Source organism: Triturus cristatus, chromosome 2_1 (genome assembly GCF_964204655.1).
Source record: "Triturus cristatus chromosome 2_1, aTriCri1.1, whole genome shotgun sequence".
In the NCBI taxonomy this organism is placed as follows: domain Eukaryota; kingdom Metazoa; phylum Chordata; class Amphibia; order Caudata; family Salamandridae; genus Triturus; species Triturus cristatus.
The window spans coordinates 876,206,577-876,220,039 of NC_140581.1; the positions used below are offsets into that span (position 1 = coordinate 876,206,577).

Consider the following 13,463-nt stretch of genomic DNA (forward strand, 5'->3'; position numbering starts at 1 on the left):
TCGTGTAGATTTCACTGCTTCACTTTTACGGGGCTTCCTGCGACGGAACGCCCACCCTGCATACATTAAACCTGACGCAGGTTTAATGTGGCGCAGGGCTTCACAACGTGACGCATCTCCCTAGATGCGTCACGTTGTAAATGGGCCGCTACTTTTGCGCTGCCGATGCGTCACAAAAGTGACGCAACGACGGTGCAAAAGTGATGCAAGGGGCTTGTAAATCTGCCCGAAGATTTAAAACCATCTTTATTTCTCCTTCAATGTCTGATTGAACAAAACACTTGTTCTTTGTCATCTATCCAGAACGGGCATAGCTTGACCTGAAAAAATCTGACTCATGATAGCGAGTGGGCAAGTGGGTTTTTCATGCCTGCCTGAGCCCTAGATTCAGACATCTGATTGAATCCAGATAAAGACGAAGGAATCTCAGTGGAGGTAGATGGAATGGAAATTACCATCTCATGGTCACCAACAGCTGTAGAAGGATCTGAACCCAAGGTCACCTAAATCATTGGGGTACCACCAATGTTACCCCATTCTGCCTGATCCTCGCGTATTTTCCTCAGAACTGCTGGAATTAGTTGAAACAAAGGAGAGTAGTAAAGAAGTCTTTGAGCCATATTACTGACACAGCATCATTGCTCAGGCCTTCTGGGATGAAATCAGGTTGCAGAAGGATGGAAGGAGAGAATTTGAGCCAAGGTCAACTGAATCTCCCCACTTTTTTCTGAAACAAAGGAGAGCACAGACAGAGGGACACAGAAGTCGGGAACTTCTGTGGGCCCATCTCCTTCCCCAGAAGATACGCTGCAGACAGAGACAGAACATTCTGATCTGGCCACATACAGATCCTCTGGGAAACGAGAGTCAGTGCTGTTAGACCCATATCCCCCTGGCGAGTATGTATGAACTTACTACTTGGCTGCCTGTCTGTACACAAACTATTTGGTGTTGAAGAAGAGCAGAAAAGTGAAGGAGGACTATCTGTACCACTGCCAATTTCTTCTAATTGGAAGATTGGGCTCTTTCTTGCTGTGACCACCTCCCCTGGACTTTCAGATCTCTGAACACTACACCCCAGCCCATATCGATGCTGCAGTTAGACATTCTCAGGAAGGTGGTCTCACTGACTAATTATTTGTACGAGGGGGTTCGCCAAGGGTGCATTTTAGCCTCCTTTTTATTTATGTAATATATTAACGATCTAGAATCCTCTTAGATATCATTATGGACAGACACCCCCAGGACAGGCAGGAGAGCGGTGCCGGTCCTGTTGTATGCGGATGGCGCAGTACTGATGGTGCGCACGCCTATGGGCCTGCAGGCCCTAATAGATGGATTCATCTCTTTGGTAAATGGGTTGGACCTGCGCCTAATTTCTCAAAATCATATGTCATGGAAGTAGGAACTCGAGCAATTGGATCAAAGACCTTCAAAGCAGGAACCCCCAGTTTAGCCAAGGTTCTGGCCTTTTCATACCTGGGTATCCTATTCAATGCGAAGCTAAACTGGAAACACATGTAGGAGGGGGAGCTAATGGAAATGAAAAAATGAATGGGAGCCATTGCAAACTACGCCCACAGATTAGTCACTTGGTCACCGGGGACGATTCTAAAGTTATACCAGTCCTTCTGTATTTCTTAAGGTTTTGTATGGTAGCGAGGTCTGGGGGTATACGGCGGTCAACAAACTACAGACTGCACAAAACAAATATTTGAGACAAATCTTTAAAGTCCTTCAGGGTACCCCCTCGTCCTCCGTGCACAAAGAATTAGGTATTAAGTATATAACTGACCTGGTGGCAGTTAAGTCTTTGTTGTGTTGGGTGAAGATCTGGTCTAGTGATGAGACAGCCTTCAATCGCTCAGTTATTTTGGACTGCCTTTCTCTAGACCATGCATTTAAAATCCCATGTTTACGGTATGTCAAGGATACCCTCACGGCCTTAGGAAGAGCAGACATTTTTTTTGAAAAACGATTCAGTGAAGCCCCGGGACATGAAATCGTAAAATAGTTGTTTTATAAAAATGGCATGGCTTTCCGTGAGAGGAACGAGCTTAGTCAACCCATGGTAAAAGGGCATGTTTTAGTTAAATCAGTTCAGGGCATGGAGAAATATCTCTCTATTTTAACTAGTTCCCCAATGTGTTTGGTGAAGGTGTGGGTGCACTGGGGGGGTACCCATGGTACCCCCTTACATGTCCCTGTACCAGGTGACAGGCACTGTGCAGTGCCTGGCACGCAGTGCAGGGATATGCTGGAAATGCTTTTTTGGACATCGCGGCGGTGCTGCCGGCAGCAGCAACCGCCGCAATGTTAAATGCCGCATTCGTACCGTCGTGGTCAGATTTCGACTGCGGAGCATACTAATTGAACCGGAGGTTATGCCACGGTCCTAGCGGGCGGTGTTTTCCCGCTACCTTGGCGGTCGGAGTGATTTTCCGACCGCCATCCTAATAGACCCTTACATTCCTTAAAGAAAGAAATGTGCTTACAGAGTCGGGAAGGTATACTCGCCTTTAACAGAATAAAAAATTGGGGGAAGTGACTTTGACTTCCGGGTTTAATGCATTGTGGGACGCTTAGGCATAAAATTCGGTGTATTATTGAGTTGGGCTAAGTACATTTGGGAAGGAAATAACCAACGAAGTGAGGAATGAATGAGGAGGTAATGGAGCATCATGCAGCACAGTGGGTGGAATGGGAAAGTAAAGGCTAGGAGAGAGTGAGTGGAGAGAAAATGCAGCATATTTAATATTTAAGGGGATCAGGCAAAGTGGAGAGCTCAAGGGGTTAGAAGAAATTGAAAACCAGGAAGGAGGGTGGATACACGAAGGAGATAAATAAAAAGACCATAAAATTAATCAAAACAATGCCTAACTTTTTTGACATATGTGCATTTGCAGACAAAAGGGTAAGGTCTTAATGAAATACTCTGAAAAAAGTAAACACTTGTCATAGATCCACGTGGCTCAGTTTTTGTACCTTGTTACCTAAGAATGATTTATATGAAATCCCACTGACCAGTGCTACTGTGCCTCCACATACTTTGAAAACTCGCTGAAGTCTGACAGTTCCAGAACTTTGACATGGTTTTAACATTAATGACAGTAATTATATTTACAACTTGTGCGTCCTTGGCTATCTTGTTAATATGTTTGTCTTTTTCGTTAGATATATTATTAGAATCTAGTTCATAAACATTTTTAAGGAATTGAGCTATTAAGGTTAAAGAAGTCTGCCAAAATATTCAGTGCCTCATTAGTCCATCACTACTGCTATGACATTGGTGTATATACACCAGTGCTTAATTTGCAAAACAATAGGTGCCAGGGCCCTCGTCGGGAGGCCACCGCAGCTTGTACCACCCATGGCCCCTCCCAGCACTGCCAACACAGTATCTGCGCAACTAATAATCATCACACTGCTACAAGCGTGACAATTCAGATTGTTCGAGGCCCCCAAAGCTATTAGAATGACTTCGGCCGCAGCTATTAGTTATTTTTAATATATATTGCATTAATAAAACAGCTCTTGTTCTGCTTATCTCTAAACCTCACAAACAGCGCCACCTCGTGGCAGCAGTGATAAGAGCTGGTGTTCACAAATAAGTGCCAGTGCAGAGCACCGGAAACCACCGGCTCAAATTAAGCACTGTTATACACCAATAATGCCATGGGACAGATTCTTAGGGACAGATTTGAGGAAGAGAACACATAAAAAGATAAGCATGTCGTGTCTTTTTATGTGCGTAGTTCTCCGCCCCGACTGCGGAGTTTCCACAGTCATAAACTTGCTATTAAATCGGAGTTTTTGGAATTCCAAAACAAATGTAAACTTACACAAAAGTGTAAATTTACCTTTGTGAATCAGGCCCAACGTCTGTAATGTCCTGGAGTTAGGTGGTCACCCTATACTCTTGCAACTCAATTCCACGATTAAGCCTGGAGTACTCATAGCTTACTCCTGAAAGTCATGAATGATACAAAGTACTTACTACAAGAGTAAGTCACATTTACTCAAACACCAGTCTTTGTGGCAGGAATCAGACCGTTTGTTCTGAGCTATCTGAGGATGTTTTTATGTCGGGCCTTTTACAAAAGGTTCCAAGGAAATGATTCTCTTTGAATAAAGGTTGAAAAACTAAAACTAAAAACAACAGGAGACAGTTTTCACCTTCATTTAGAAACTACGCAACTGCCAAAAATAATAGTTGTATGTTTTGTATCACTTTTGAAACATTAATGCCACATTTTTCAAATACACCTATCATTTAAAATTATATGTTTTTTCTTTCAGATTCGTAGAAAAATTACTCAAAAAACAGGTAATTATTCCTATGTCGTAAGCAATCATTAACAAATACAATCCTGATATGTCTTTGCGTTGGTGCTCTCTAAAAGTGAGTTCACAATGACCTACTAGACAGAAGCCAGCCCTGAGTCAAGTCAAGCCAACAAAGTTTGTAAGGCACCTTTACTTTTCGCTATCAATGTGCAAGCTGACGTGCACATGAATACATGCGGCATAAAAGGTAAGTTTTCAAGTCTTATTTCACCTTATGCAGGCAAGTTACCTTTCTCAGCTCTAGGAAAGAGACAATTTCCCCAGTTTAATCCCTCTGTTTTGTAACATTATTCCTCCTATTTGTTTCCTTTAAAACATATAGGGCTTCACCCATATCTTGCCCTGCAATCTCAAAAAATGCCACGAAACACATGACCTTTCCAGTTTCAATCTCTGTTGATTCAAACACCTGTGGTGGATGGTATTGTGAATAATTGCCATGGTTCGGCTCAAAGCCTCACATTGTTTACAATTGGGAACCAGGTGAGTTTTAGAACAGCCAGCAGCAGCCCATCATTAACAGTATCAATGGCTGCTGAGAGATCAAGCAGGATGAGGGCTGCACCTCCTCCCCGATCGAGCCTGATCTCCCCAGTAACCTTGATCAGTGCAGTCTCCGTACTGTGACCACTGCGAATGACAAATTGAGTGGAGGCCAAGAGATTGTTAGATTGAATGTACTCTTCAAGTTGGTTGTTAATGATTTTTCCTACACTCTTCGCTGGCAGAGGTAGGCAGGAGATGGGGCAGTAGCTGTTTGCATCCTGGGATCCAAAGAAGCATTCTTTAGCAGTACAGGGGCTTTCTTCCAGACGGGAACAATTCAGACTTAAATATTAGATGAAAAATGCTTGTTAGCTTAGAGGAAATAGTCTCTGCTGCTAGTTTAGCAACCCTCAAAGGGCAGGGATCCTGCGGAGATCCTAAAGTCGTGGATCTGAGTAGCCTGGTGACTTCCTCTAGAAAGGGTATAGCGAACTCCCTTAGAGCCTTATTACGAGTTTGATGGTCTTCGTCTGGGACCGCCAGCACCGCAGTCCCAGGAAGAACGCAAAGCCTGTGGGCACCCGTGTGCCGGATTACAAATTTAATCCAGGGCGAGCGGTGCTGTGGTAGGCTCACGGCAGAGGTCTGTTAAGCTCATAGGAGAGTCTAACAAGCATACTGCTGCAGTGAGAGAGCCTGCAGCATGTTCCTGCACGGTGTGGCATGTACTATGTTGTGCATGCCACGCCGTGCAGGAAGGAAGGTGCAATTCTAGGGGGGCACAACATGCCCCCCCCCCACATGCACCCCCATGGTCAGTTAGTAATAAGCTCAGCGATGCCACCATCGGCAACATTCAGCATATTCAGGCCCTTTGAAGACCGCCGCTGCAGTGGGATCCTTGATCCCGGCGGAGGCTGTGGTCTCGTGGCGGTCTCATCACCACACTTGTGATATGGTGAACGGGTGGTGGTGGTCGGACCGCCAAGACGAGTACGGCGGTCCCAGGGCCGCTGTACGCATAATAAGGCCCTAAGAGTTTTCCGAAAACTATAATCCTACCAAAGATTCAAGCACAAAGTTATACAAAACAGAAATATAACTAATATTGAAAGTAATACAAATAAAAAATAACACTCAAGAATCAAAAAAATTATATCACAAGAAACAAATCATTCAAGATCATAGGATGATAAAATGATCCCTGTACAAAATTGAGCAATATATACAACTTTTACTAAGACGATATAAAAAGACAATACAATCGTAGACTAATGGTGCTCTCACGGTTACACAACAAACATTATCAAAAAACACAGTTGACAGTGTCAACAGAAAAACAATGGCAGCGACAGGTAAATTAACATGAAGACTGATTGGAAAAAATACAAAATCAGGAGTAGCAATTAATTCATCCTCTTCAATATGTGCCAAAGATAAGCGTTAACGGCGTTTCGACCAAACTAAGTTGGTATGGTCATCATCAGGACAGACAATAAAATTGACAGACAATCCAACAGAAAATTTTGAAACAAATATGTACAAGGGTATCAAAATCAAAGAATCAAATGCAATGATATCAGCATTGCACAAGACCAAAAGATCAGTGTCATGCATTCAAATGTAATAGTGTACTACTTAGGAAGGACGAGAAATCCAAATCAATCTTTAAAACACACTAGATAGAAGAAAACCAATCAGTGTGCTCACAAGGTCATGCATCAAAAGACAAATAAAAAAGAACAAGAAAAAGAAAACACCAAGGTATTTTCCACCAGTAGTGCGTGCATTGATCAATCATAGCACAAGGGCCCTGAGGTTATCACACTCTATGAAAACCTACTTGCTCACTAGGTCACTAGAAGTCAAAATCTCATTCAAGGACATGAGCCTATGGACTTGAGGCCAATAGAAGAATAAATTACATCAGAGATGTTTGGAATTAAACCGAAATCCTAATCAGCAAAGAAAAAGAATAATGAAAACCGGGACAACCTGAAGCTAGACCATTAAAAAAAACTGTACAGATGGATTGAAACTCACCAGTCATAAATGTACTAGGAGGGAGGGGAAAGGGCTTCAGAACAAATCACGACCCTCACATGGAGGCCGGTACGGGCTTAATACCCAGCCCAAAAGAAATTCAAAATAATTTTAGATCTGGTAAAAAAAAAAAAGGGGTGGGGAGAGAAATCACAAAGTCGAAAAGGTAGTCGAACTCCCAGAACTATGGGTCTGCAACCGTCTTAATCGCCATGCATGCAGTGCTGGCGTATTGGGAGCAGCGTCTAATAAAGTACCACTCACAAGTAGAACACAGATCAAAGAAAGACTCTACATATCTAGGTAATCGTCGAATCTGCTGACTAACCCTGGGCGTTATACTACGCTTCGCCCACGTAGGTACGTAGCGCTGCCTGCTTCGCAGTTTTCGAAGTAGGCGAAGCAGGCAGCGCTACGCACACGCCAGGGCGAAGTGTAGCTGCCTGCCACCCGCCACCCGCCTCCCGCCCGCCCTCCTTTTAAAATAATATCATGCATGATAAAATAATTAAATGTAAAGACTTACCTGCAGCGCGGCGTCTCCGGTGCTCCCTCTTCCTCGTTTCCAACTTCTTGTGACAAATGCGCATGCGCGGACGCCCGCGCATGTGCATTTCTCGCAAGAAATGCGCATGCGCATTAGTCACAAGAAGTTGGAAACGAGGAAGAGGGATCCCCGGAGATGCCGCGCTGCAGGTAAGTCTTTACATTTAATTATTTTATCATGCATGATATCATTTTAAAAGGAGGGTGGGCGGGAGGTGGGCGGAGCGTAGTGGGGCTACGCGGAGCGCGCAAATGTGCGTAGATTTGGGCACACTACGCGCTGCTCCACGTAGCCCCACTACGCCCACTACGCCCAGGCTTACTGCTGACCAGAGGTGGTAAACAATTATGTAAACCAAAAAATACGCCGGGAATGTAAAATGGCAAATCGAAATAAAAAGAACTGCACATGCGTGAGCGTGGTAAGACTAACTCACCAATCGTGACCCAGCCATTGAAACAGCAGCCCCAGAATAAACCAGTGAAAGAATGGGGGGGCAATCAGAAGAAAAGCTGGAAGATAAGCAAGAACTTATCAGAGTTAAGTTCAATAAAGTAAACATAAAAAATAACAAACAACCATTCAAATAACAGTGTACATGTACATGGAGAAAGTATTAAGTTTATCAAATTGTAGCGTTGTTCTAAGCTTTATCAATTAACATCAATTATATATATAAGAACTTGCAAAGTTAGTATACCATCTCTGAGTCCAAAATTATCCAATGAAATATCATATAATACAAACAAATCTAAAGTCACAGGAAATAAACATAATCATGAGGTACATACATGCAACATGCATAAACAGGAATAACATTGAGTCAATGAATAAGCAAGTAAAACATCAATGTGAGATTATACAATTGCATTCCTTCTGTGTGTTTAACCCCTTGTTGATGCTATTTAATCTCAAGATCCAGCGCATTCAGCTTTATTGAACATCAATTGAATATCGCCACTGCGTCGAGGTTTCAGTGCAGGATCAAAAACCTACCATCTTATTTCAACTGGGGAATGGTTGAATTCAAGAAAATGGGTCACCAAAAGGGCTTGTTCATTTCGACATCTGATGCGGCTTTTGTGTTGTGAAAGGCGAGTCTTGATTTTCTGAGTAGTCTGACCAACATAAATATATTTACAGGGACACCACAATGCATAAACTACATTTCGAGAATTGCTGTTGGTGTGGTCCCTGAGGTTATACACTATGGGCCCGATTCACAGAATTAACTTAAGACAAAATCCTAAACTTACTACTTTTGGTATTCACAGAATGCACTTACTACATTTGGTATTCACAGAATGGATGATGGTCTTGATGTATGAATTGTTTAGTGTTAAATGTAGAATCACACATTAAACAATTGCCTCCACAATAATGCCCCACAATCCTGTTGAGGCCCCACATGGAGACTAAATCAGGTCAATTGGGCGTGGGCAGAGAGGCTCGTACCAGATGGTCACCTATTTTCCAGCCTCTTTTGAAGGAAAACAAAGGTTGTTCTTTAGCAATGCCTATCGAGTGAATTAATGGGCAATGTTTTTGATGATTTTGGTAGTCTGTTGCTTTGTGTATCAAATGTAGTCATACAAGAAATTTGCACCATCATGGTTGAGCGACAAGTAAAAATTCCTGGTGATTGTACCAAGCCCTCTTAAGAGATCTTCTGATTAACCTTCTGGGGTAACCACGATGTTCAAGTTTTTAGCTAAAATGTCTGCTTCCCAAAAATAATCTTCTTGAAATCTACAATTTCTGAGTATACCACGCTGTACAGGAAGAAAGGTGCAATTCCAGGGGGGGCACAAAATGCGCCCTCCCCCAACATGCACCCCCATGGCCAGTTAGTAATATGCTTGACAGTGCCAGTATCGCCAACGGTGGACGGGTGGTGGTGGTGGTCGGACCGCCAAGACAAGTACGAACCGTACACATAATAAGGCCCTAAGGGTTTTCCGGTCATCTAATTAGGTGCTAAAGGACCTGTCGCTGAAGGTAGGAGGGGCTGAAAAAGTGAACCTCTTTTACACCGCTTCTACTTTTTGTAGGAAAAAGTTGGCCAAGGTGCTGCAGAAGGATTGACTAGTGTCAGTGAGTGATTTTTTAGTGTCCGTTATCAACTTGATGACCTTTGGACCTGAGGCCAGTCCCTCACTACATTTACTACACATGCATATCGCCCTTGTAAACATGTGTGGAGAGGCCAGTCCCTTGCCACACCCTACTACAGACATCTGTCACCATGGAAATTGATCTGACCAAAGAGGCTAGTCCGTTACCAGGACTAACTATACACAACTATGCACAACCATTGTTCTACACAGAGGTCTAGTGAGTTAGAGCTCTTTCAAGGGCAATGGCTGTGTGTATTAGGATGTGCTGATGGACTGGTCTCTCTGCTGACAACTCGTAGCAGAGCATTGACTTTGCTTGTTTCCGGTTAAGGGAAGACTTGGCTTGGCAGTTCGGGCTGGACTGTTCCCATGAGGCACAGGGTCAAGACTGATTTGCATATAGCTGGGCCTGAATTGAGGTGGCGAAGTGAGCTAAAGAATGATGATGGATTCAACCCAGATCTGTGACTGGGGGTGAGTGTCTGAAAAGTTTCAGCGCTCCGTCCATCATCTCCTTGTGTTTGCTTGGTTCACCCTAAGTTGGCAGGGTATGCCCAGACATGGGTACCTTGCTCACTTTGCCACTGGATTCAAGCTAGCCTGGCTGATGAGGGATGTTACCCAGAAACCAGTCCCAGGATGCTTGTTTCCGGTTCAGGAAACACCTGGCTTGACAGTTTGGGCTGGACTGTTCCCATGAGGCACAGGGTCAATACTGATTTGCATATAGCTGGGTCTGAACTGAGGTGGCAAAGTGAGCCAAAGAATGATGACGTATTCAACCCAGATCTGTGACTGAGGGTGAGTGTCTGAAAAGTTTCAGCGCTCCGTCCATCATCTCCTTGTGTTTGCTTTGTTCACACTAAACGTACAGACATGACAAACAACATTAATTTTTTTTTATTTTTAAACCAGGCGATTCTAACAAGGACCTTTCTTTTTTTAATTGCATGAACTTATATTTTTGGGGGGCATTAATTTTTTTCATGAGTACAACAAGGTCATTAAAAAAGGTAGTTATCCTTGTAGAGGCGGACCAAACAAAAACTCGTTTTTTGGGTCACATTTGTGGTCGTCGAATAATTTGTCTCGTAGAGATGCCCTGAGGACTCCCTTCAAAACTGTCACTCTGCACTGGCTGCTGTAGTTGTCCTTACATTTCGGGTTAATGTCACTCTGGTCAGTAGGGACGCCTCAAGGCACTAGATCTCCAGCGACTAGTGGTTGTAGCAGATGTGGATGGTTACTCAACATCTTTCTCCATCTCCACTCTAGCAAGGAGCTTTATAGGCATCAATCTGATATAGCACCACATTCCTGTCATTTCGTGTGAATATGTTTTTGATGTGCCACGAGAACACTGTTTGCAGCATAGATTGCACACAAGGAATCTAAAGAGACTTTTATTCTCCCCTGCTGGTAGAGAGAAACACTTGCAATCCAAACATTCCTTCTTCTTGGTGTTTCATGTCTTCTTCCTCCCCATTCTCATCTGATGCCATTGTTTTCCCCAGGAAACAAAAAAAAACAAAAAAAAGAGGGAAGCCAGGAAACGGTCTCTCCTTTACAAACTGGTTAGCAGATATGAAAGGAAAAAGGATGGGATGTTCCTTTAAACGAATTGAGACATTGATTTCAATCGTGTTGTTTGTGACATCATTTCTGCAGGAGGGTCACGAGAGATTCGCAGATTCACAAAATGTACAAAGGCGCACATTTTTTGCAGATAACACTTCTACATTTATATTATTTCACCCAATTACAAAACCTCAAGTAGTACATTTAAAAAAAGCCAGTCTTTGACACTAAATGCAACTTGCAAAAAATGTAGTGCTCTTGCAAGTCTTGCAAAATTCTATCATTGACTGAAAGACTCCTCCGAAATGCTCGCCGGACCCACGAAACTCCTGTGAAAGCAGGAAGCTTGGAAAAAAAAATGCACATGAAAAAACACATTTATTATTAGAATGATGGGCAAACCACTACTATTCATTGTTTGCATCCTTTCCGCACACTATGTATAGAAATCACATTAGATGGGCAAGCTACTACTATGGTTAGTCTACATTCTGTGCAGACTGTGCATAGAGGAATATCGTACATTCAATTAAAAACAGACCCTAGACAGGGGGCGCTAGGTGGCGCTGATCCAAGATGGCCGCACTACAGTGAGGCTCCTGCCCGATCGGGCACTTTCATCGTCCTTCATGCCATCCTGACCATACCATGCTTGAAACAAACCCCACCGCTAGGTTCGGGAGAGCCTGCTGATCGCAGCGGTATAAACATCAACGCGCTCCTGCGCGAGTGAGCGGAGCATCCTGCTGCGGCGATCTCGTCCGAGGGCCGCTGCCTGTGCAAGGCCCGTCACCTGCCTGCTGTGCACACTAATCGACCCCCCGGCTTCGGGGCCTGCTCCGGACTGGGGACACTGCTGCCTGCGGGGGACTGCGGGGCTCGAGGGTGAGTGCACCTGCCCTGCGATCACTGGCTGACTGCGGGGGGGAGACGGACCTGGGATTCTGCTGCCCCTCGCTGGGGAGGCCTGATACTGTCGCCCCCCCCCCCGAGCTGCGGAGGCCGTGTAGGCCGGAGCGCCCCGTCGCCTGCCTCGCTGGGACCCCGGTGACTCTCGCTGCACCCTATTGCTCCGGGCTGCCCCTGAGCTCTGGGAGAATTGACCGCCCGCCTGCCTTGACCTGGGGCCGGCTGTGGGGACCGGCGGCGATACGGGGCTCCATGCTGGGCTGCGCCCGAGGCCTGAGATGGACGCCACACTGCTGCTGCCACCTGGGGGCCCCGCTGCCCGATTCAGGTTTCGCTGTCGTCCTCTGTCGCCCTCGAGGTTGGAAGGGGATAGGCGCTCCCCCTGCTACTGCGACCTTCCCGGTGGAGGCCTACGGATGCGCCTGGACCTGGCCTTGCTCCGGTGGTGGGGAGATTGTGGCGCCTACCACTGACCGCTGCGTCCTCCCTCCCTGGCGTCTGGCGACTGGGCTGCCGCCCCCGCTGGGTCGCAGCGACAACCGCCAGTCCAAACTACCATTTGAGACCAAGAAGACCCCCGCTCCCCCGCCGATGCCCGGTGCGGGTGGCGGTCCGCCGGCCGCCGAGGCCCCTGATGAAGATTGGAAGTCCCTATTACTTGGCATGAAGCAAAGCCTCTCTACTATTGACTCCAAAATTGACACCATGAATGCCCGGCTGGATGGGGTCGTCGCTAAACTAGATCAACACGACGTCCGGATTCAGGAGGCCGAGGAGCGGATTTCTGCCCTGGAGGACGGCGCCACTTCCGCAGGCAAGCAGATGACTCAAATGGACAGGCTCCTTAAAATAATTGCAGACAAAAACGAGGACCTAGAGGCCAGGTCCCGTCGCAATAACGTTCGCATACTAGGCCTTGCGGAGTCCACCAATACCGGGAAAATGGAGGCCTTCATTGAGAAACTTGTGATCGAATTATTTGGGAGCGACTCCTTCTCCCCCCACCTAATCGTTGAAAGAGCGCACAGGTCCCTGGCTGCCCGCCCTCCTCCTGGGTCCACTCCACGGCCCATCATTGCGCGATTCCTGAACTACAGGGATAGGGATGCTGTCCTACGTCGCGCACGCGAGTTGGGCACAGTGCGACACGGCAATACAACGCTCTCCTTCTTCCCTGACTTCACTGCATCTGTACAGGAGTCTCGTCGCAAATTCGCTGTCGTCAAAAACAAATTACAAGCCCGGGAGATTCCTTATGCCATGCTCTACCCTGCGAAATTGAAAATATCTCACTAAGGCAAACAACTCTTTTTTCAACAGCCGCAGCAGGTGGAGGACTTCCTCAAACAGCATAGGAGGGAGGGGGCTCAAGAGAATGCGGCGTCTTCTCGCTCTGGGTCGCCCTCGCCGCTGGAACAGCAGGACTGACTGCACTT

At 45.7% G+C, this 13,463-nt stretch overlaps 1 protein-coding gene across 2 annotated transcripts in view; it reads left to right on the forward strand.

Annotated features, from left to right (window-relative positions):
* GDA (guanine deaminase) overlaps positions 1-13,463 on the forward strand; it is a 700,191-nt gene that overhangs the window by 460,863 nt on the left and 225,865 nt on the right. For both annotated transcript variants that reach the window (XM_085633026.1, XM_085633025.1), the window contains exon 7: positions 4,300-4,327. In XM_085633026.1, coding sequence (XP_085489152.1) covers positions 4,300-4,327 — 28 coding nt within the window. The remainder of the gene's footprint in view (positions 1-4,299; positions 4,328-13,463) is intronic.